The 22,756-nt window shown below is 39.0% G+C and overlaps 1 protein-coding gene across 2 annotated transcripts in view; it reads left to right on the top strand.

The window, feature by feature from the left end:
• SAMD12 (sterile alpha motif domain containing 12) overlaps positions 1–17,064 on the top strand; it is a 197,877-nt gene extending 180,813 nt beyond the window's left edge. Inside the window, exon 5 of one of the 2 annotated variants that reach the window (XM_067530653.1) lies at positions 14,879–17,064. In XM_067530653.1, the coding sequence (XP_067386754.1) occupies positions 14,879–14,901 (23 nt within the window). In that variant the 3' untranslated portion in view covers positions 14,902–17,064. The remainder of the gene's footprint in view (positions 1–14,878) is intronic. The other variant, XM_067530638.1, reaches the window with a different exon arrangement.
• Positions 17,065–22,756: the final 5,692 nt, after the last annotated feature.

Here is a 22,756-nt window from a genome sequence, read left to right as displayed (position 1 = left end):
GACGCCCCACTACCAGAGCCTGTTACCAGGCCAAATGGTGTCAATTTACAGAATGGGAATCCAACAACCATCACTCAGTTGATACTATGTCCATACCAACCATACTAGATTATCTATTTCACCTTCACCACTCAAGTCTCGCCCACTCCTCCCTTAGGGTCCACCTTCCAACAAGCAGTGCCTTCCTCCCACCTGTAGATGGGTTCTCTGCCCTTAGCCATCCAACTACTGCCCAATTCCTCCATGTCTCCTCAATACCTTCCCTCAGATCAGGAAACTTACCCTCTTGGGACCTCCACCTTGTCCTTTCCAGCCTTACAAAACCACCCTTCAAACCCCTTGCCATTTGCTCACTCACCTACGTCTCGATGAAAGTGATCTTCTTAGTGGCCATCACGTCTGCCCGCAGGATCAGTTAATTAGCAATCATGATGGTGGACCCACCCTTTACTGTATTTCACAAAGATAAGGTCTCCCTACAGCTCCATCCCAAGTTTCTCCTGAAGGTTGCCTCATCCTTCCACCTAAACCTAGTAATCCATCTCCCAACTTTTTACCTGAATCCACATTCTTGCAACAGGGAGTGCATATTACATTCCCTCAACGTCCAACATGCACTAGCCTTTTATCCACACCTGTGTCTTTCAAACTTCACCCAGACTTTTTCTTACAATAGCAGAACACACTCAAAGCTGTGCCCTCTCCTATTAATACCTCTCCAAGTGGATTTCATGCTGCATTGCTGGATATTATGCTATCATGAAAGTCAATCCACCATCAAACATTATGGCCCACATTCACAGCTCATTACGCCATAGCCAATCCGGCGACAAGAGACATAGCAATCAATCGCACAGTCCTCCAAACACTGACATATGTTGAGCCCTTGTGCCCACCTCCATACTGATTATTCCACCTCCATACTCCACCTCCATACTGATTACTGCTCACTATGCTACCCACATGTGAAATCCACATAGGGACCAGCACTCGAAGAAGAAAGGGAGGTTATTTACTGTAACTGACGGTTCTTCAAGAGGTGTGGTCCCTATCTGGATTCCAATCCCACCTTCAGTCCCCTCTGTTGCAGGCTTTGTGTCTATCAGTAAGTGGGAGCCAAGGGGGCATCAACCCACGTAAACACCTTGGACGCACCACGTGGTGAACGCACGACGCACACGCAGGTCGATGGAGTTCCGGCGCATGATGCGCTTGCACACCCATATGTGGAATCCAGATAGGGACCATACCTCTCGAAAAAACAACAGTTATAGTAAGTAACCTCCCTTTTTTGAGTGCACTTTGCTTTGGAACTTTTGAGTTTTATTTGGAGTTTATTTTATATTAATAAACCCAGTCCCCAAGGAGGGGTATTTCTGACCACAAAAAGCCTGGGTGAAGTTTTATTTGAATAGTCCAAGAGGGGAAACTGAGGCAGATGCCTGATGTGTGACCCCAAGCCATGAGGAGGAGCATGGACTGTGATTAGCTCACTGAAAAACGCATTGGTCTGGAGGTAATGCTAAAAGTCAGGGGGAAGGAGACCTAAATTCAGAATCCCTGGAGGGTGACTGTTGTGTGAATATTAATTAAATGAATATTAATTAACAAAAGATCTGTCTCCTTCTGTTTTATTCTAAAAATGTATATATAATAGTGGCTAGACTACCTAAAATGAATGCTAATTATGTTAAATAGACAAAATGTTAGATGGAAACAGAGGACTTGGGGAAGGTGGAGATACCAGAAGTTTCAGCTCTTTTGTGGGTGTGGTTTAGAAGTGTCTGAAGACGTTACTACAATGTGCTGCAGCCACAGATTTATCTTTTGAATAATCTGTTATCACTTGTATGGGCTAAATGTTAGAAAAAGATTCTTAAGTCTCATCACGTAAAATTTTCAAAAGCACTTAAGTAATTTAGGAGCTTAAGTCCCAGTGACTATCAATGGGACTGAGGTTCCTTAATCACTTAAGATGTTTGAAAGTCTTGCCCTTCCCTTTGTACCCAAAATCCTTGACATGCTCCAGTGGCATAAAGGTTACATGCTTTTCTTGGATCAATGATTCAATGGGTCTGATGCTTCCCTGTTTCTAGGGGGGAAAAAACATCATTGGAATTTCTTCCCAGATTTTTTAAAACAACTGAAATTTGTATATGGATCCACTCAGATAAACTGGCCTGGCTTAGCTTGATGTAGAACCCAGAAATTGACCTCCAACCTTAATGAGTACTATTGAGTAAACTGTGAACAGTATCTAAAAGCAAACAAAAATACGTTATTTACTTACTTGCATTTTATCTGCCTGTGTCAATTGACTGACTGTGTTGTTGATTTGTTTGTATACTGCAAATATAAATTAAAAACAAAATACCAAATCAATAGCCAGTAAAAACATTAAGCAGCATGGAGACAATAAGTCATCCAAATCCACAAGGCTACAAATAGTGCTGAGTGAATAATTTATTTGACAGATTTCATGACTTTCTGTGTAGGAACAGTTTGATTATTTCAGCTTTTGAATTCATTTAGTGAATAATTTCCATATAAAAAACCTCATCTGCATCTTGTTCAAGACAGATCGTTGTGGGTAGTACATGTTCAAAATTTGAGGTAGGTTAGCTATTTCTGTCTGGACATTCAGGTGACATAGTATGATTGCTGTTCTCTGATAGGGAGGCAGTGTGGCCTAGTGGATAGAACACTGCAGTGGGCCTTAGGAGAACTGGGTTCTATGCCTGACTCAGCCTCTGGCCTGTTTGGAGGACACAGGGCAAGTCACTTCACCTCTCTGTGCCTCAGTTTCTCCGTCTATACAGTGGGGATAATGATACTGACCTCCTTTGGAAAATGCTTTGAGATCTACTGTTGACAAGTACAATTTACAAGCTATGTATTATTATATTAAGTTGCTCACTCGACTGTCATAGGAAGTGAGCCCATAGGGAGCATGACAGCACTCAGAATGAGTTTGTTTAAAAATCTGAACAATCAGTGGAAAAAGTGTTTACAATATTCACATACTCAAACTCCCAGTAGCATGCAGATAAGTTCAGAGAATAAAAGTCCTAATGACTAGTAAGATTCTTCTTCCTGAGACATCATTTTCCCCTAAGAGCCTCTTTGTATGGTCAGAATTCTGGATGAGTGTTCAGATGACCATCTGCTTAGCTCTTACAGGTCTATTTCTAGCCTGAATGTTACATTATTTTTCTGCCACCAGGTACCATTTGGTCCAATCTCCCCCTTAAACGGTGCTCTGGTTCTTTGAAGGTTAGCAGGTCTGAGTAGCATTTGCTTGGACAACTGCAGCTAATCACAGCAATGCCCCTTGCTGGGTATAGACTAGCCATTATGGTCTCAGGCAGTTTTTATTATGGCTATAAGCTACTGTATTTACAGAAACATGTGCAACAGGACATTCATTAAAACAAGAGACAAACCAAAATGCAAGGGCATGCCTTTGACAGCCTCGCAGACTAAAATAATAAGAAATGTGCAGATTAAAATAATAGGAGCCAGAAGTCAAGCCGAGTTCCCAGCTGGTCAAGGCTCATTCCTGGGTGCTTCTGTGGCAGAGCCAGCCAATTATTCCTAAAAAATAAGAACAGTTTAAAATAAGAGGACCTCTAGAGCCCTCCGAGCACCATCAGAATTCCCCCAGATATTCGTTTTGCTTTTTAACACCTGCTATATTTTCATGAATGACTTCCTTGATCAGCCATTTGTACCTAAGATGCTCTAAGCCATAAGGATCGAAGGACATTCTGAAATCGTGCTTGTTGTAAAAAGGTCAGTCAGCCTTTCCCACGTTTAACAGGCAGTTCTTCCAGAAGCATTCACCACCACTGTCTGTGCAACCTTAATCCATGCCCCTCGTGTGTATGCAGTCTGATACAGTAATCAATTACATGATCACAAACTATTTTTTCCCCAGAGGACTCTTGCCTCATTCGGTGCATAGGATGGACCTACTTTGGGTGTAGAGCAGGGTTGTGTAGTGAAGAAAGCTGTTGTCAGTAGGACCTCTGTGTCATTTCTCACAGAAGTTGGAAGGTGTGTAGCAAATGAGACAGGGGACTTCAGGAAGAGAAAAGACAATCTCAGAGTTAAGGCTGTAGAATGCTGCCTTGGCAAACTGTAGTCTATCCCTGCCTCTGCCACCCAGTGGCTATGCGATGCTGGTCAAGTCACTAAAGCCAAAATTTTCACACATGGGCATTCATTGTGTGTATCTCATTTTCTGGGTGCCTGACTTGAGACTTTCCTGATTTGACATCAGTTGCAGTTGATGTCAGTGCTCCCCTGCTCTGGCTCCTGCAACCTCAGAGGTGGGGAAGGCTTTGTCTGGGCCAGCAGGGCAAAGAAAAGCCATGGCTCATTTCAGGATTGCATGCATCCCTTGTGATTTGAAATGAAACAATCCTTTATAACCCCCCCTCTTAATTAGCCAAACTGGAAGCACATGCTCTGGCACTGGGGAGCTAGATCTGCTTCATTTACAGGGGCCAGCCATCCTGTGACCCTGTCAAAATTATAAAACAATAAAAATCCAATCCTGCCAAGTCTATCTATATGGCAGTCATGGGATATGATTGCAGCTGGAGCTGACACGCTCGACCTAGCTTTAATCTAGGTCCTGGAGCAGCAAAGTAAAGCAGTGTGTGCTTTAGCGCAGGCTAGCCCTGTGAGTAATAACTCGGGCTCGTACAGCCCATGCTGAAGCATGCACTGCTGCAGTGTCACTGCTCTGGGACCCAAGCTAGCTAGGTCAAAGCTATCTCAAGTATATCTACTCAAGTGATAATCACAGCCCAGGACTGCAGTATAGACATACCCTGCACATGAAGAACGACAACTTTTCACTTTCCACTGAGCACCCCTACAAGGTCTTGTGTGATTAAGGCAGATGTTTACAGGCAAACACTGAGCAAACATAAGATAAGGTGTAAACGCTGCAATCTCATATGCACTTTCAGTTTCAGACATCATCTGAAATAACCAGGCTCATTATCCTCAAATCCAATTAAACCTTTCCATTCCCCATTGTCTGGCATTCTATATGGTGAGATTGGTGGACAGCAGATTCCTGGACAAGTTTGTATCACTCCAGGTGAGTTCTTTGAAGGAAACCTATAAATGCTAAAGAAGTGGTCACATACACAATTTCATGTTAACTTGTTTTACGTGTCTGTCAGTTCAGAGAAGTCCCCCAGTACATATTATTTTCTGTTAAACACAACTTTATATTGTGTCAGTTTTGTTGCTTTTGTAACTTCAGCAGATGGTATTAAGTATCCTTACTAGACATGGGCAAACCCTTCTGTATAAGTAAGAATCTTCTCCTAAATCTGTGCCCATTTTTAAACCAAATCTTTGGGATTTAGCTATTCCCAGGTTGCAGCGAGGATCAGGAACGACAGTGCCAGAAGTCTTATGAGAGAGGCTGTTCTTGTCAGATTTCCAGATTAATTTTGTGTGGAGAAATGTTTGGACTGAATCTAAACTTGGAGCCTTTTGAGGCTTGTCTATTGTTAATTCTGGTTTTCGGGGAAAGGGTATGGAGACAAAATTGCTGAATAAAACATCTGTACAAAGGATCTAGGTATCTCCTTATCTGATTTACTTTGTAAAATTGGTCAAAATTTCCCTGGGATACTGGGATTTTGAGTCACTCATCAGCAGGCTTTAGCTGTTTTAATTACCTGAGGACATTGAATAGCTGACTAGAATCCATTTTGGGCTACTACATTTTCAATCCCTTCTGCGTCAGCCAACTGTGCTTCATAGAACAGCTGCAGAAACCGCTGACTAGTTGGCTTCACACAAGGCTACCTACTGAGAGCATCTGCCATGACATTCATTCTCCCAGAAATGCTTAATCTCAAAATTACATGGTACGAGTTATATAGTCCAATGCTACAAACAAAAAGCTAGAAAATAGGTGAACAGATTATCAGTCCAAATTGTTGGATAGTTATCATTGAAAGCAACGGCCGATATTGGTTCCTATATCCATAATTAGGCTTTTAATTTAAAGTGGCCTGATTTTTCAGAGGTGATGAGCAACTTCTGCTTCCCACACTCATTTAGGAGCCTAAAATGGATTTAGGAGCTTGACTTAAGGAACCAGGTTTCAAAATTTTACCTAGTGTATATATTTACTAAAATTGGATTAATCACAAATTTCCTATGTGAGTAGAAGAGGCTTATCTCTGTGTACTGGATAATTAGATGTATATGGGCTCAGATATTTGCTTACTCTGTCTTCACACTACAGATGAGATGACCATTCCCAAGTCTTCAGGAGAAGCATCAATGGATTAAATTAAATTGCCTCTGAAATCAGAATATGCTCATGCCATGCAAATCTCAGAGTATCTTTCCGTGTCTGCAAAGTGTTATCTCATTGTGATTGCACTTCTCTGATTGTGATGGACACATACAAGATTTTGACTGCGTATCTGACCAGCTATGGGATAAAAATGGGACAAATATCAGATCTTATTCTGTGGTTTCTATGGATAATGGATACAGCCATTCTCTACAATGGGATCTTTAGGCAAGAAAGTTTGTTTCCTAGCAAATTTTTGATTAATGTATCATCAGACATTAAAATTATTCCCTGGTATCTTAAATTTGACTCTCCTAGAGGAGCAAATGCTCCAAAGATGACATTAATTAACACACAAAACCCTGGGCATTTATGGTATTGTCAGTTCTCACAAGATATGGTTTTTCTTAACACCCCAGATCCTGGAGTTCTGTGATTGTGAGAATGTCAGCTTTCATATTTTAAACAATATGTTTTAGTTTTTTGGTTGTAGAGAAAAACATTGAAAATATGACCTGCATGTATCCTAAAGATTCCAAAACCAGAAGGCAAATAAAAAGAACTCACAATTATTTTTAGATCTCATGATTTCTAACCTCATATCATGATTTCAGAGGACTTGACTTATGAATTTTGAACATTTGGGTTGGCAATACTGCATATGAATGTGCTTCCTGATTAACCTTTTCTGCTGTCCTGGACCAAGACTAAAATATTGCCTCCTAACTGGCAAACAAGTGTATTTAAACAAATTTAAAAAACTTGCCCCTTTTTTCATCCTCGGTACTTTGCCTCGATACTGAATTTGGCAAATGGTATTTAAAAAAATCCTCAGGAATGTATGAGACAGCATGTCCCAGCGATCAGGGGAATATCCAGCGAGCCAGAGCAAGACATATGACCAGTAGGAATCAAAATAAAAATGGCAATGTTATCAAAAATCATCTGTGTATCCATTTTCTCTCTCAGCAGCTGAATGTTCCTTGTTTGCTGCGTCGCTTGGTTGCTATTGCTCTACTCAGCCCATTGATTAATGTGTCACTGCTTAACATCATTTTAATAAAGGCTGCTAGACTGTTACACTTGCAGTGAGGCAGATGGTTGTCTTTGTGCAGCCCCAGGGCTTTACTTGCTATGTGTTTCTTAGCTTCATTCAAAGGCGTAGTATTCAGTACACTGCCATTCTGAAGAAGGGAGGGATTGCTGTGATATGGACAAAGTGTACCACAGTATTTTGCGCTCAGTTCTGTTCTGTGCTGGCTACAGTCCAGCAGTGAGTAGTCAGGTACAAGCTTTGATCTCTGTCAGTGTTGATTCTGCCTATCAGTGGACTGTTTGGTAGAAGGATATGTGGCAACGTCCATGTTTACCTAAAGGAGACATGATGCAGAGATTCTGTTCCCTAATAACGGTTGCCTGGGGTAATTTCTTTTCCCCAAGCTCAGAATGGTAATACCCTGATTTTCTGATACAATGAAAACAGAATCGGGCATGGCTTTCTCCTTAACCTGACCTAGGGCAAATCACTGCAACTTGAAACCATCTCTGTTCCTGTCACAACTCCTGTTTGTCCTATTAGCAATGGTTTGCGGCAATTTTTGATACTACTTCTCTTAGAATCATAGAACTGTAGGGTTAGACGGGACCTCAAGGGTCATCTAGTCTAGCCCACTGCCAAGATGCAGGATTTGTTGTGTCTAAAACACCCAAGACAGATGGCTATCCAGCCTCTTTTTTTAAAAACTCCAGTGAAGGAGCTTCCACAACTTCCCTAGATAGTTTGTTCCATTGTCTTACTGGTCTTACAGTTAGGAAGTTTTTCCTGAGATTTAATCTAAATCTGCTATGCTGTCCTTGTCCTGCCCTCTGAGGCAAGAGAGACAAACTTTTCTCCATCTTTTCTGTGGCAGCCTTTCAAGTATTTGAAGACCACAATCATGTATGTTCCCCCTTAATCTCCTTTTTTTTCTAAGCTAAACATACCTAGTGCCTTCAGCCTTTGCTCATATGGCTTGCATTCCTTCCCTTTGATCATCTTTGTCACTTGCCTCTGGATCCTTTCCAGTTTCTCTAACATCCTTTCTAAACATTTGGTGACCAAATTTGGACACAATACTCAAGCTGAGGCCTAACCAGCACTGAGTAGAGTGGTACTATTTCTTCCCATGACTTGCATGCTATGCCTCTGATATTGCAACCCAAAATTGCATTTGCTTTTTTTGCAGCAGCATTGCATTGTTGAGTCATGTGGAGGTTCTGATCCGCCACAACTCCCAGATCCTTCTCAGCAGTGCTGCTGCCAAGCCAGTTATCCCTCATTCTGTATTTGTACATTTGGTTTTCCTTCCCTAAGTGTAGCACCTTACATTTGTCTTTGTTGAATTTCATTTTGTTGTCTATAGCCCAGTTCTACAATTTACCAAGATCTCTTTGAAGTTTAGCTCTATCCTCCAAAGTATTGGTAACCCGTCCTAGCTTTGTGTCATCTATAAATATGGTTAGTATGCTCTCTATTCCTACATCCAGATCATTAATACAGATGTCAAATAACACCAGACCCAGAACAAATCCCTGTGGAACCCCACTTGAGACCTCCCTCCAATCTGACATCATTCCATTAATAGTTACTCTTTGTTTGCAGTTGTTTAATCAATTATGTATCTACTTAATGGTAGTTCCACCGAGCCCGCATTTCTCCAGTTTACTTATCAGAATGTCATGTGGGACTGTGTCAAAAGCCTTGCTGAAGTCCAGGTATGCTATGTCCACTGCATTCCCCCATCCACGAAACCAGTTATCTTGTCAGAGAAGGAAATCAAGCTGGTCTGGCATGATATGTTCTTAGTAAATCCATGCTGGCTGCTAGTGATCACCCCTTTTTCCTCCAAGTATTTGCAAATTTCTGGCTCCTTAACTGTCACCTCTCTGGGGTAGAGATCCATGTCTCCCTCCCTCCTGCCCAGAGTTTTTCCAGGCTGCACATTTCCCTGCCTACACTGCAATATTCCCGTCCAGGCAGACTGCCTAAACAGGCCAGCATCTGCACTCTGCTTTCTTTTCGAAGGCTATAAAGAACATAATGGCTCGCAGTTATAAGTTAGCACACAGCTCTTTATAAGCAAGCACATTTATTCTTAAATAGAAAGCATTACAGAGAAGACATACTAAAAACAATAAAACACATGCTAAAAAGTTTGTCGGAGGTCACCCCAGCTCTGACCTCTGGCTCTGGTAGATGCCCGTCCTTCAAAACTTGCAACTGGGTTTTGCCTATGGTTACAAGTTCATAACTGTCTCAGATTCAGAACCACCATGAATAGTTCAGTCTTTCCTTTTTATGTCTGGAGCCTTTGAGCTTGGTTCCATGTTACAGGTGATCAGCAGACAATGGCTCACTCCTGAGGGCATAGCTTCAAAGGCTGGAATTTTATGTAACTGGAGGTGGGGAATTCGCATTCACCTCCCTAAATATTCACCAAGTCTCACATCTATCACAACTCCCCCCTCCAAAAGATACATGCAATCCCAGCTCACAATAATACATAAACCATTCATTTAAGTCAATGGACCTTAAAGATATTTAAACTTAATTCAGTAAGGTCTTCCAAGGAAATGGCAGGAAATTGCCATATCTGTCACAACCCTTATTGTATATCATTCTGGTCTTTATTGCCTCATTCTGGTACATACTTATCGTTACCTTAACTTGTATCCAAGGTTCCCTGTCCCATTGCAACTTTCCAATTGTCTCAACACTTGGTGGTTATGCATTGTTTACGCTCTTTTTAATAGTTTCATGATTTATACATCTTGCAGTTAATGCTTTGGAAAAGTATATCTTAAAAACAGCTTTCAAATAGGATAAGTAAAATAGGTTAAGTAATGCATAGTGAAGAAAAATTCCTTAGACATCTTTATCTTAACTGCAAAGCATCATTTATGTCTGGATTCATAGATTTCGAGGTCAGAGGGGACCATTGTGAACAATTAGTCTAACCTCCTGTATAACAAAGGCCATAGAACTTTCCCAGAATAATTCCTGGAGCAGATCTTTTAGAAAAAATTCCAATCTTGATTTTAAAATTGTCAATGATGGAGAATCTACCACGACCTTGGTAAGTTGTTCCAATGGTTAATTATTCTCTCTGTCAAAAATTTGTGCCTTATTTCTAGTCTGAATTTGTCTAGCTCCACCTTCCAGCCATTGAATTGTGTTATACCTTCCTCTGTTAGACCGAAGAGCCCAATATTAAATAGCTGGCCCGTTATCCAGCAGCAGACGCACCAATGCCAAATACAGAGGTAAAATAATCCCTTTACTCTTACTCAAGACTCCCCTATTTATGCCTCCAAAGAGCACCTTAGCTCTCCGTGCGACAATGTGGCCAAAAGGGCTATGTTCAGCTGATTATCCACCACGATTCCCAAATCTAGTTCAGAGTTACTATTTCCCAGGATAGAGTCCCCCATCATGTAAGTATGGCCTATATTCTTTGTTCATAGACAAATATGTTGACATTTAGTCGTAGTAAAATGCATATTACTTGCTTGCATCCAGATTACCAAGTGATCCAGATCACTCATATCAATGATCTCTTCTCTTTGTTATTCACCACTCCCCCAATTTATGTGTCATCTGCAAACTTTGTCAATGATTTTTGTGTTTTCTTCTAGATCATTAATAAACATTTTAAATAGCATAGGGCCAAAAACCAATCCATGCAGCATTCCCCTAGAAATGCACCAATTCAATGATGATTCCCCATTTACTGCACATTTCGAGAACTATTAGTTAATGCATTTACATGTGCCATGTTTAATTTTGTTTAGTTTTTAAATCAAAATATCATGTGGTACTAAGTAAATGCCCTATAGAAGTCTAAATACATTACATCAATATTAGCACCTTTAGCAACCAAACTGGTAATCTCATCCAAAAAAAAATCAAATTAGTTTGACAGGATCTATTTTTCATAAACCTATGTTGACCGGCATTAATTATATTATCCTCTTTTAATTCTTTATTAATCAACTCCAACATCATCTGCTCCAATGTCTTGTCTGGTATAGGTGTCAGACTAACAGGCCTATTAATATCGTGTCATCCTATTTACCCTTGTTAAATATTAGCACAATATTAGCTTTTTTTCAGTCCTCTAGAACTGCCCCAGTGTTTCAAGAATTATTGAAAATCAACATTAATGATCCAAAATCTCCTCAGCCAGCTCTTTCAAAACTCTTGGATGGAAGTTATCTACACCTGCTGATTTAAGAATATCTAACTTTAATTGCTGCTGTTTAGCATTGCTCCCAGGCAAGCCTTGACATCTTTCTCAGCCTATTTTAGGTGTCAACAGACTCCCTATCTCGTTGCCATGAGATTTTTTTTCATGGTAACAACCTTCTTAAATATGCACACATCTTAAAACTTTAAACAATAATTACTTTAAACAGTTGTTGTATAATAATAAGAATCTGCATACAAAGTGACACAAGTATCAGCGTAAGGCACAGAAAAAATAGCATACAAGACATTTGTTTTGGCCTTTTGCTGCTTAACCATGCATCTTAAGTGACAAAACGATACACTGACAATCAGGATCACCTGTCACAATTAGAGCCTTAAAGGTCACTTCTGTCCAGCTTTGTGTGAATAAGATGTTTACATCTCCCTCATGCATTAACTGATTGAGAGATTCCTTGGTTTTTCTCATGCTATCAGCAGTTCATATGACATGACTTCCTTTCGCTCTTGCAAGAACTTTAGGCTCAAAGTTAAAGGACTAATATGCACATCAAGGGAGGGAATATATTATTCTAATTTCTCAGTTAAAACATTAGTGGGTCTGCGTTTCACATCAGGGCATTGCAACATATTTGCAGGTGATTGTATGCTTAATTGTGCATCTGGTGGAAAGATACAAACCAGCTTGTTACTCATAAGTTTATCATTTCCCTACCAATACCCAGGGCATCTTAAAGGAGCAGGGGTGGCCACAACTGTTCTCTGGTGGTGTAGCGGGTGTGGACTGCTCAGGAACTAGAGGTGACCTATCCGTATGCTGACTATGTGTCATGGATTGTTTGACCCTCTGCTGTTGAAGTTGCTAAGGTTATATTCTACAGTTCTACATCTGTAATGCGAATGACTAAAACACAGGTGCTCCAAATTTATGTGAAAAACTTCACTGCTTCTCCCTCCTCTGCCACTGAGCACTTCATTTTAGTAAGAATTTTAGCTAATAACCAATGCATTTTTAACAACATAAAGGAAATAGTATAAAAATTAAGACAATTTTTGTGGTACCACACTATTTTGTGGTCATAACAATTATCATATTATTGTAACATCAATTCAATTCTTGTGCAAATGTCAGTTATAAATATATGTATCTATATTTCTGCCTTAGTGAATAATTTGATTGCAAACAAAGGATTTTTTTCAATATAATCAAAACTTTATATCCAAAGAAAACAAAACTGTAAGGAAGAAACTTCAATATTAATGTTAATAAATAATTCAATAATAATAAAATAATATTAATAATATTATAGCCTTTTCTTTTTAAATTGTATAAACTATTAAATTCTCATAGGATAGCCATGAGTATGTTATAGCCAAAAAATATATTTTGTTTAGCTACTTATTTTGCTAACTGTTAAACCTATTAAAATAAGTTTACTTTTAAAGATGTTTCTATCTTTGTTATAACAAGTTTATTATGTCTTCCACAGAGGTGGGTAATTGTATACCTCTCTTTGTATGGGCTGTCTTACTGTTTAATTAATCAATCCAATCAGAGATGATTTATCTGAGGTCTGTTATTAAACAAATCTCAGCTCGAGGGAGCGTTACTCATTGAACATATAATCACAATTAAAATTGCTATCATTTTTGGTTATTGATTACTGACAAATTATGGATAATTGATTGTTGACTATGAACAAATGGCACCTAAACAAGGAACACAATAGGTGGCTATTGATTGGTCTGGCAGGGTGGATTCATGATCTACCTGCCAGAAGTAGGACTAAACAGTATTGAGGACTGGACTCTTAGTAGGATGTTCAGGCTGAGAGCAGTGCACACACCCTGTTGGCAGGCTTTCAGATCTGTCTCTATAGCGATAAATCCATGCAGCTCAGAACAGAATAAATAAATGAAATGCCACTTTGGTGTTAATATCCGAATAAGCAGAAAATACAAAACAAAGAAAAGGAAGAAAGAAAGGGTAAAACTATATTAATATTAAGGGAAGGAAAGTGAAATGCTGCCCTGTTGAAACACCACATTTAACAAGTACAGTAATAAAATGCTGGCTAATAGTATTAATAGTAGTAATAAAGGAGCTCTTGAATTGTTTGTAAATATATATATATAATATACACGTTCTTGAACATGGAGGGGGGTCCATCTTGCTGGGCGCAGTCCAAGAACTGGACCTGTAGAGTCAGGTGTGTTTATTGTTTGTCTCAGAGGCAGGGGAAAAGGTTGAAAAGAAAGAGGAAATAGATAAGGACCAGAATGATACACAATCAGGGTAACTAGGGTCTAATTGCCCCTAAATTGTAGGGGAAGTATCACCATCAGCAGGCTGGATGCAGACTGTCAGAAACTACAGCCGTTGGTAATTGTATGTCTCTCTGTGCATGTGCTGTCTTTACTAACTATTTGATGAATAAATCCAAGCAATGTTGACTTATTTGAGGTCTGTTATTATTAACCAAATCTGAATTTGAGAGCACGCCATTCATTAAATATATAAATGCAATTAAAATCCCTATCAATTACTGCTGATTAATTGGTTATTGATTATTGACAAATTGATGATTGATTATCAACATCCCTGAAGCAAAGGCGAGGGAGATCACGAGGAGCACTCCTGCTCTTAAAAGAGGAGGGGGAGCTGCTCTCCAACTTTTTCCTGCCCCTCCCACAACCCATAGAGCTCAATGAGCACCTGGGGGAAGGGTCTCATGAGCAGAATGTAGTGGGAAGGGCATGAAGCAAAGCTACTTCCATATCTCCCATCCAGTGTCTGACAGCTTTGGCTCCCCTTGGCCAGTGTCAATGCGATGGAAGAATCCAGACCCGCCATTTGGCTTTGAACTTTGAAGGATTCTTTTCCATGATTTGAATATAATGGGATCAGTAAAGCAGGCAATCCTGGCCGGTGATGTTACAAACAGAAGGGCCTGCTTTCCAGGATTTGGATCACAGAAACATTTCATTCTAGTTTATATCATGGTGCTAGATCCAGGTAGAACTAATTAAATCGTGTACAAGAGCATTGCTTTTGTTGTCGGTCCTAACTTGATCTTTGTCCAGGGAACTGATTAAGCAATAAGTATGTGGGTGATGGGGAAAGCTTGTTAGAGTTCCAGGCTGACCATATAAACTACTAGGAGTAATTTGTCTTTACAGTAAGCATACATTTGCATAGCACAGTGCTGACTTTTTATTTCTGTTAAAATACAGTGTAATTTGCCTTTCGTGAGGTGAACTTATATTTACTAGCTCTGTCTGTCTGTTTATTTTTACAGCCCCAACAGAGAGTTCTCCATAAACACTACCAGCCTCTAAAGCTTCTGTCCTGCCAGGTGATACGAAAGTGAACTTTACTTCGTGAAAAGCATAACAAATAGCACTGCCAGAAGATGACCATGGAGAATTGAAAGATTAACTGAAATACAACCATTCAGTCAAGATGATGCATTCTGAAAAGTCCTGGTTAGCTGTGGAATTAAAATGTGGTGCATAAAATACAGTGCTAATTTGTTCGAAGTGGTCATTGACAGACCATTAGCTGGAAATTTGTTTCCAGTTCTCATCACTGTGCATAACTTTGAGTTCCCTTTATGGGACTTATCTGTGACCTTCACTAGAAGTCTTGTTTTAGCATGGCAACTACTGGATTATTTTATTATGTATGCAGATGGCATTATGTTTTAGGAAAAACTTACAGCAGTTCTCCAACCTCAGTAAAAATGTTCACAGTATTACACCCCTGATAGGAATGTAAATGTCTTGTATATGTTAGTTATGCAGTCTAATGGTATTCTGTTTAACTCTATCAGCACTTCATATGTGATCTCCACACAGAAGAGTTAGCACATTCTATACATGTCAGGAAAGATCTTTTTTTATTTCAATACTAAAATGTGTCAGTACTTACACTGAGACTGGATCGAAAATTGAGCCAATACTTGCATATATTCACAGGTTTATGGGAGATTACATAAATAGATGTGCTCATGGCAAGTGTACCACTAAACTTACTTTATTGATACTGACTGAACAGCTGACATGGAGGTAGCCAGGAATAGGGGAGGTTGAATGGGCTATCAGACATCATGTCTGCTGTCCCCCACCCCCACCAATAAACCAAGTGGTCCGCATTTCTTCTGTGCCAATATGAGTTTCCCATTAAATTGTAATGAAAAGATCCCTTCTCTGAGACACACTGTTCCCATGGCTTTGGTCTATATTGAGAGATTGGAGAAATTCTGGTTCTTCTGTTAATAACTATTTTTTCAGGGTGGGGTGGGGAGTCACAACTTGTAGAATCCAAACAAAAGCTTTTGAAGATAATAAAGAGTGAAAGGTGGATTAGATGCTCCCAGTCAGTACGGCCCCTTCTGTAGGGGGTAGGCACCTCCGTTAACATTTCTTCCTCTTTCTACCCAAAAAACTTTTTTTTTTTAAATCTGAACTGAGGACAAGAGATATGATTCTAATAAACTTTTTGGTATACTGTAGCAGACTGAAGACTGTTGCATTCAAACCGAGCATTGTTATTTGTCGTTCAGTCTCTAAGTAGCTGACATCATTGGTTGTGTCACAGCTGGCTGTGATACAGTTTTCATCCATGGGGATTTAGGGGAAGTACTTTTCATCCCAGCCCTCACATTTGAAACAGACTATTTACAAAAAAGTAAATTAAATAGTCAGCAGCATCACAAGAGACCAGCCTTGTTGTTCCTGCAGTTCCTAAAATCAAAGGTGGCGGCGCTTTGGGTATTCACAGAACATATTTCTCTACAGTCTAATGGACTAACTCTTAGTACATCTGCCAAACCTGTAGTGAGCCTTCCATGGTGGAGGAAAGATGAATCCTAATGTGATGACAGTAAGGCAAAGGGATATTTCTGAGAGAGTTCATGTGTTACACTCTTAGAAGCTATTCTATGCTCTACTAGTGATCTACTACTACTAAGATCGACCACTTGGAGCCCAGTGCAATCAAAGTGTATATTTTTGGCTTTTTCAGAACTTTTCAACCATCCCTGGCATATAAACAGTATAAATACTTTTTAGCTCAGCATGTTGAATACTGTATAATATCAATTCATAATAAAATTATAGTTATTCATGGCCAAGATTTTCAAAAGCGTCAAGTGATTTTTTTGGGTGCTTAACTTAACACCTTAAAGAAGCCTGATTTTTTGGAAAACACTGCAAACTAGGTCTCTTTTAAGGATTTCCAACTTGAACACTCAGAAATTTAAGGCATGCAGAATCACCCATCACTCTTGAAAATCATGGCCCTTAATTTAGATGGGTTAGAAAAACTCCAATAAATATATAAAATAATATCCTCGAAGTGCAAGTTGCTATAGCAATACTTTAGCAGTTTTCACTTTTTAGAGTTGTCCATAGTATGGCAAGTTAACTTTTTTTTATAAATTGGTCATGTGCATTGCAGAATTTCATTAAAAGTTTTAGCACATTTTTTTGCCCTTTTCTATTGTTTTAGAATGAATTCTGGGAACTGAGATCTGTCAATTTCCTAGGTCATTCGTATTGCTACTGCTGTTTAAAAAAGTTTATCAGTTTGTTCAGCAAAAAAAAAAAGAGAGAGAGAGAGAGATGCATATGTTAAGGATTCTCTTTTACTATACTCAAGTTTACGACGTAGTGATAAATTCTAGAATAATTCAAATGATAAAGTTAAGATTGTTACAGATCATTATACTATCTGGGTATAAGAGAAAAAGATGAGTTAGGTTATCATTAAAATGTTTTTATATTAATGTTCATTTTGAATGTCTACTATTACGTGGGTATGAAGTTAGATGTCTGAACTAATCCTCTTAAAACAGTTTGTTCTAAATGATTCCTGGGGTTTAATTAGGATGATCTTGGAAATACAGTGTTAGAGGCACTGAAAAATGTGAAAATAAGGGCCAAATTCTGGTCCAATTGAATTCAGTGGAAGTTTTCCATAGATTTCAGAGGGTCACCATTGGACACTATGCTTGAAACTTACTTCCCTCAATCCTACAAAGACCTATGCATATGAAAAACTTTAAGCATAAGAATTGTACCACTCATGTGTAAGTGTCTGCCGGAGCAGGGCCATAAGGAGCTTACTGTATATTTGATTTGTATTTAACTAATCACCATGTTTAATCACTGTTACTCTCCAAATGTAGGCCATGCTTCCTCAGGGATATTTATGGAATTATTATACATCCACTGAAGAATTGTCTGAATCCCAACACATTCCTTTGAAAAGTATGTAATATAAATAAGACTAGGAAGGGGGTTACGTTATTGTCAATGGAGCCCAAAACTGTGTTGTCAGATAGGCTACTGAAGGCTTTCTCGTTTCTGTGCTGAACACCTTATTAACAGCAGACCTCTTCACTTTTGCCTCAGTCCCAAGAATAGATCCATGGAAAGAATGCTCTGTCTATAGTCATAATTAATTTATATCAAGGGTCCAAGACTAAGCCAACATGAAAGAGAAGGAATAAATTCATTCCTGCAGAAGGAAATGAATTTAAATATGCTCATAGCCATTAGTTGTGTGCAAAAAGCAGAGTGGGAAACTAATGCCATTGTGTTAGAGTAGCAAATTTCAGCCCTGTGGAGATATATAAGTGTGTATGTCATGGAGGTTAATTTATTGGGGGAGGGAGAGGGGTGAGAGAGAGAGAGAGAGTGTGTAATTTGCATATGCCAGTCTCACCATTAAATTTACCACTGTAACTCTGGCAATTGAACTACCACAGACTTGACTACTACCTCTGAAATACGGGTAAACAATAATAGTATCACTATCCGAATGCTCCTATCTCAGCACCCAGTCCTGCAGCCTTGGTCCTATGAATGGGCCTATTGCCTGCTACCCTTATTCACGTGGAGTCACTGATTATTGATTGATGTGAGTAAAGGCTGCAGCATCAGGCCTTCACTAAGGCGTTTTCACAGAGACCAAGCCATCTTAACTACTTCAGATAATGTCTTTTCTTATACCAGGAGGGTGAAGGAATCGCCAGCCTACATAGGAAAATATACTACAGATTAAAATATGTGATGTGCTTTTTACTCCCTATTTTTAGCTATATTGCTTTCTTTGTCTGAAACTGTCATATAATTGATTGGTTAAGAAAGATAGTCTTAGAGGCAAGAAGCTTGCAAAAGCTCTATTAGCCCTTCAGTTTTGCCAATCCATCTGTATCCAAGTGCATTAGCAAGTTCATTCTTTGCACTATTTTCCTCTCTATTTTTAAGAGTAATTTTGTGTCTTTACAATTAGACTTAAAGCAGCTGCAGACGTTTTAAAGAGAGTGTGACCTTTGAAAGTGACACAATTCTTTATTCTGTAAGGACTGTGGGGCAGATCCCCAGCTGGCATAAAACAGCAGAACTGCACTAAAGTCATTGGAGCTTCACCGAGATATGCCAGCTGTAGATCCAGCCCCCGTTTTGCTGGTTTTTCTTAAAACAAAATATCAAAAACACTAGCTAGGTCTCAATTATTCAAAAATTGCTCAGACAAGGAAAATAAAATCTTGTGTGTTTCACCTGTGTTCTCTTTGTAAACTCGGTCTCAATGAAAGCCCTCGATACCTGGCTGTGGTACAATTGGCTCTCATCTCTAGACTGTGATCAATATAAGATTTTAATTTAAAAAGTAAAGGGTCCTGTGGTTTAATCAGTGTTGATAGAGCCGAAGAAGCAAGATTGCTGTTGGCATTACCTACAGTAAACTTTAGGAAAAATGTTTTGAATACAGAATACCTCGAAACGTAACAAATGGAAAAATGGGAACCTCACAGCAATGTGTACAAATCAGCAGTTAAGAAATGTAAATGATTGATAAGGGAAGCTAAAGATATCCATGAAAAAGTCTTTGGTTGACAGTGTTAAGGATAGATCAGAAGGAATTTTTAAAATATATAATGAACCACTGAAATCTTAGCAAATGATATAGGTCCAATATTAGAAATATGGTAAACATCAATCCTGATACAAGAAAAGCAGAAATATTCAACAAATATTTCTGTTCTGTATTCAGAAAGAAACAGAATGTGTATTCAGTTCTTACAGTGATAATGAAACACTTTCTATTCTATCAGTCACTAGGGAGGGTGTTAAACAGCAGCTATTAAAGATAAACATTTTAAATGTGCAGGACTGGATAACTTGTACCCAAGAGTATTTAAAAATATTGACTATGGAGCTCTCTGAATCATTAATGTTGTGTTTTTGTTTCCAAATAAATTTTAGAACACTGGGGAAGTTTCAGAGAAATGGAAAAACTCCACTGTTGTGCCCATATTTTAAAAGAGGAAATGAGATGACCCGGGAAACTGTAGGTTGGTTATCATTACATCTATCCTGGGCAAAACTATGGTCAGGTTGATACAGGATGCAGTCAGCAAAGAATTTTCAAATGGTTGCATAATTAATGCTGATCAGCATGGTTTTATAGAAAATAAGGCTTGTCATACAAACTTGATATTTTTGTGAGATGACAATTCTGGTTGACAAAGGTAATTGTGTTGATATAATATACTTAGATTTCTGTAGCTCATTTAATTTAGTCCTGAATTGTATGCAATGTAGTTGTAGATGTGTCAGTCTCAAAACATTAGAGCAGGGATCCCCAAACTTTCAGCTGCCAGGGCCACATCACTCAGCCTTGCTCTTATGGTGGGTCGGAGTGGCTCCTCCTGGCCAGGGCACTGGGCCCACGTCACGTGGGAGAGGGGCTGGGGGAAGGGGCATGGCCGGAAGGGGGGAGCAGACTCAGCGCGCTAGTCAAAATGTGTCGGCAGGCCAGATGCGGCCCACGGGCCGTAGTTTGGGTACCCTTGCATTTGAGAGACAAGGTGGGTGAGGTAATGTCTTTTCTTGGACTAACTTCTGTTGGTGAGAGAGATAAAACTTGAAAGCTTGTCTCTCTTTCACCAACAGAAGTTGGTCCAATATTAACTCACCCACCTTGTCTCTCTTAGTCCTGCATGACATTCTGATTAAAAATAGCACAAAGTCAATGTAGCCCATAGTAAATGGATTAAACACTGGCTAACTGATTGATTTAAAAAGTAATTGTAAATGTGAAATTTTAATCCATTGTGGGTGTTTCTAGAGGAGACCTGCAGGGATCTCTTCTTGGCCCAATGTTATTCAATATCTTTATCAATTATCTGGAAAAAATATAAAATATAAAATTTGCAGGTGACACAAAAATTGGTGGAGTGGTCAATAATAATGGATCACTTGATAATGTAGGCTCATTTGAACAACATGTTTTGAAACAGCCAAATGCAACATCATCATCTAGAAACATGGCATGTAGATCACACCTATGAGATGAGGGGACTGTATCTTGGAATGACAGTGACACTGAAAAGGATTTTGGGATCATGGTAGAAAATTGCTACAAGAATGATTTGAGGGCTAGAGAAAAAGGCCTTAAATTGATAGAATGAAGCAGGTCAATCTATTAGGTTTACTGAAGAGTGGGTTAAGAATTGGCTTGATCATGGTCAAAAAGTACCTACATGGGAAAGATATTTCTGATGATAAACAGCTCTTTAATCTAGCAGAAAAAGGTATAACAAGATCCCATGGTTGGAAGCTGAAATTAGACAAAGTCATATTAGAAATAAGGAACAAATGGTGCTCCCATCAAAGCAGTGTTTTGTGAAACTTGTATCAGAAACTCTGAATGCTCTGCAACTTATTTTTAAAGCACCAAAATTCAAAATGACTACTGTAAAAGGCCCAATCATACAAAAATTTGATACTGGGCAAAGTACTTATTGTTAAAGCTGGTTAGAAAATTTTAGTCAAAACAATTTTCCATCAGAAAATGCCATTTTGACTAAACCAATTTTTTTGTGAATTTGCATCTATTTGAACAAAATTTCCAACAGAAAACAGGTTGTCAGTATTGTGGGGGAAAGCAGGATATGTGTTCTTAAGAATAGACAATACAAAACACTCAGCTAAATAAAAAAAAGCAACATGTTTATATTTAACTACCAAAAGGTGATATAGGCAGATTAGTGTTGAAAACCTTTAACAAAAAGCAGGGCTAAAACTGAAAACCTAGACAAAAAGATAAAGATCTTTTGGCTTCTTGCTGTAATTCAACATAAAATCCTAAAGAAATTGGTTTGGGTTAGATTTACTCCTTAAAGAACATTAGCGCACGTCAGACAGCCAGGGGAATGAATTCTATGCAGTCACTAGTTTATGTTTGTGATAGCTTATAAGCATCTTCAGTATTCTGAACCACCTTACAGGCTGCAAAAGAGAGCTGTCCTTAAAAGGCATGTTTGAGGTCGTAATATGGACAAAGAAAGGAGCTGATGTTGCAGATGGCTATATAATGACAACTTCTTCCCTAAAAGCATTATTATATATAAAAAAAAGCATTATTATATAACATCCAGGCTTAGCATAAGAATGAGATGTAAAGCTTCTTTTTTAAGTGAAGAATATGCACCAAATACAGCTAAAAAAAATTCCACTGTGCAGCTATCATCATATTATTTCTATTAAACACTTGCAGTGAATTCATCTATTTAATGTCGTTAGCTACCAAATTAAATAGCTATACACAAATTTTGAGAAAAAGGAGATCAATACTATAGCAAAACTGCATATGAGCAATAAAAAGCTGTGTAGAGAAAAATATTGATCCACCTGGTTGAATGCTTGGGGGTTTTGTTTGTTTGTTTGGAGAATGCATTTATACATCCATGCAGAGGTTCTCCATTATTGAGCCTGGCTCTGATTTCAAGACCAGTCCAGATGAAGGAATGTTTAGAGTCCTCTTATTTTACTACAATCCTCAGTCCCTGTACCTCATAGCCACTATTTCTATGTTGATCCTCTGAGAAGGGTTGAAGAGAGGTCTGAGTGACCTGCACTAAGATCAGTGCTGTGCCATAAGATCAATGCTGTGTCACATGATCTTCCAACCAATGCTAAAAATCTTGTCACAAGAGGTACTCATTTATCACCCTTCTCCCACCTCCAAATACGCTTCAGCTCCACTGACCCAGACGAGACAGAGAGGAAGAATCTTGTGCCATGCTGTGAACAAGCTTTACATCTCAGTCCTGTAAGACCTGAATGAAAGCTGAGGGCACTGAGAACTTTGCACAATCAGACTC

The sequence above is a fragment of the Emydura macquarii genome, unplaced genomic scaffold (genome assembly GCF_026122565.2).
Source record: "Emydura macquarii macquarii isolate MOO-44397 ecotype Brisbane River unplaced genomic scaffold, CSIRO-AGI_Emac_v2 contig_369, whole genome shotgun sequence".
NCBI lineage: Eukaryota > Metazoa > Chordata > Testudines > Chelidae > Emydura > Emydura macquarii.
Note: the sequence above shows the minus strand (reverse complement) of the source record. Positions and strands in the feature narration are given on the sequence as shown.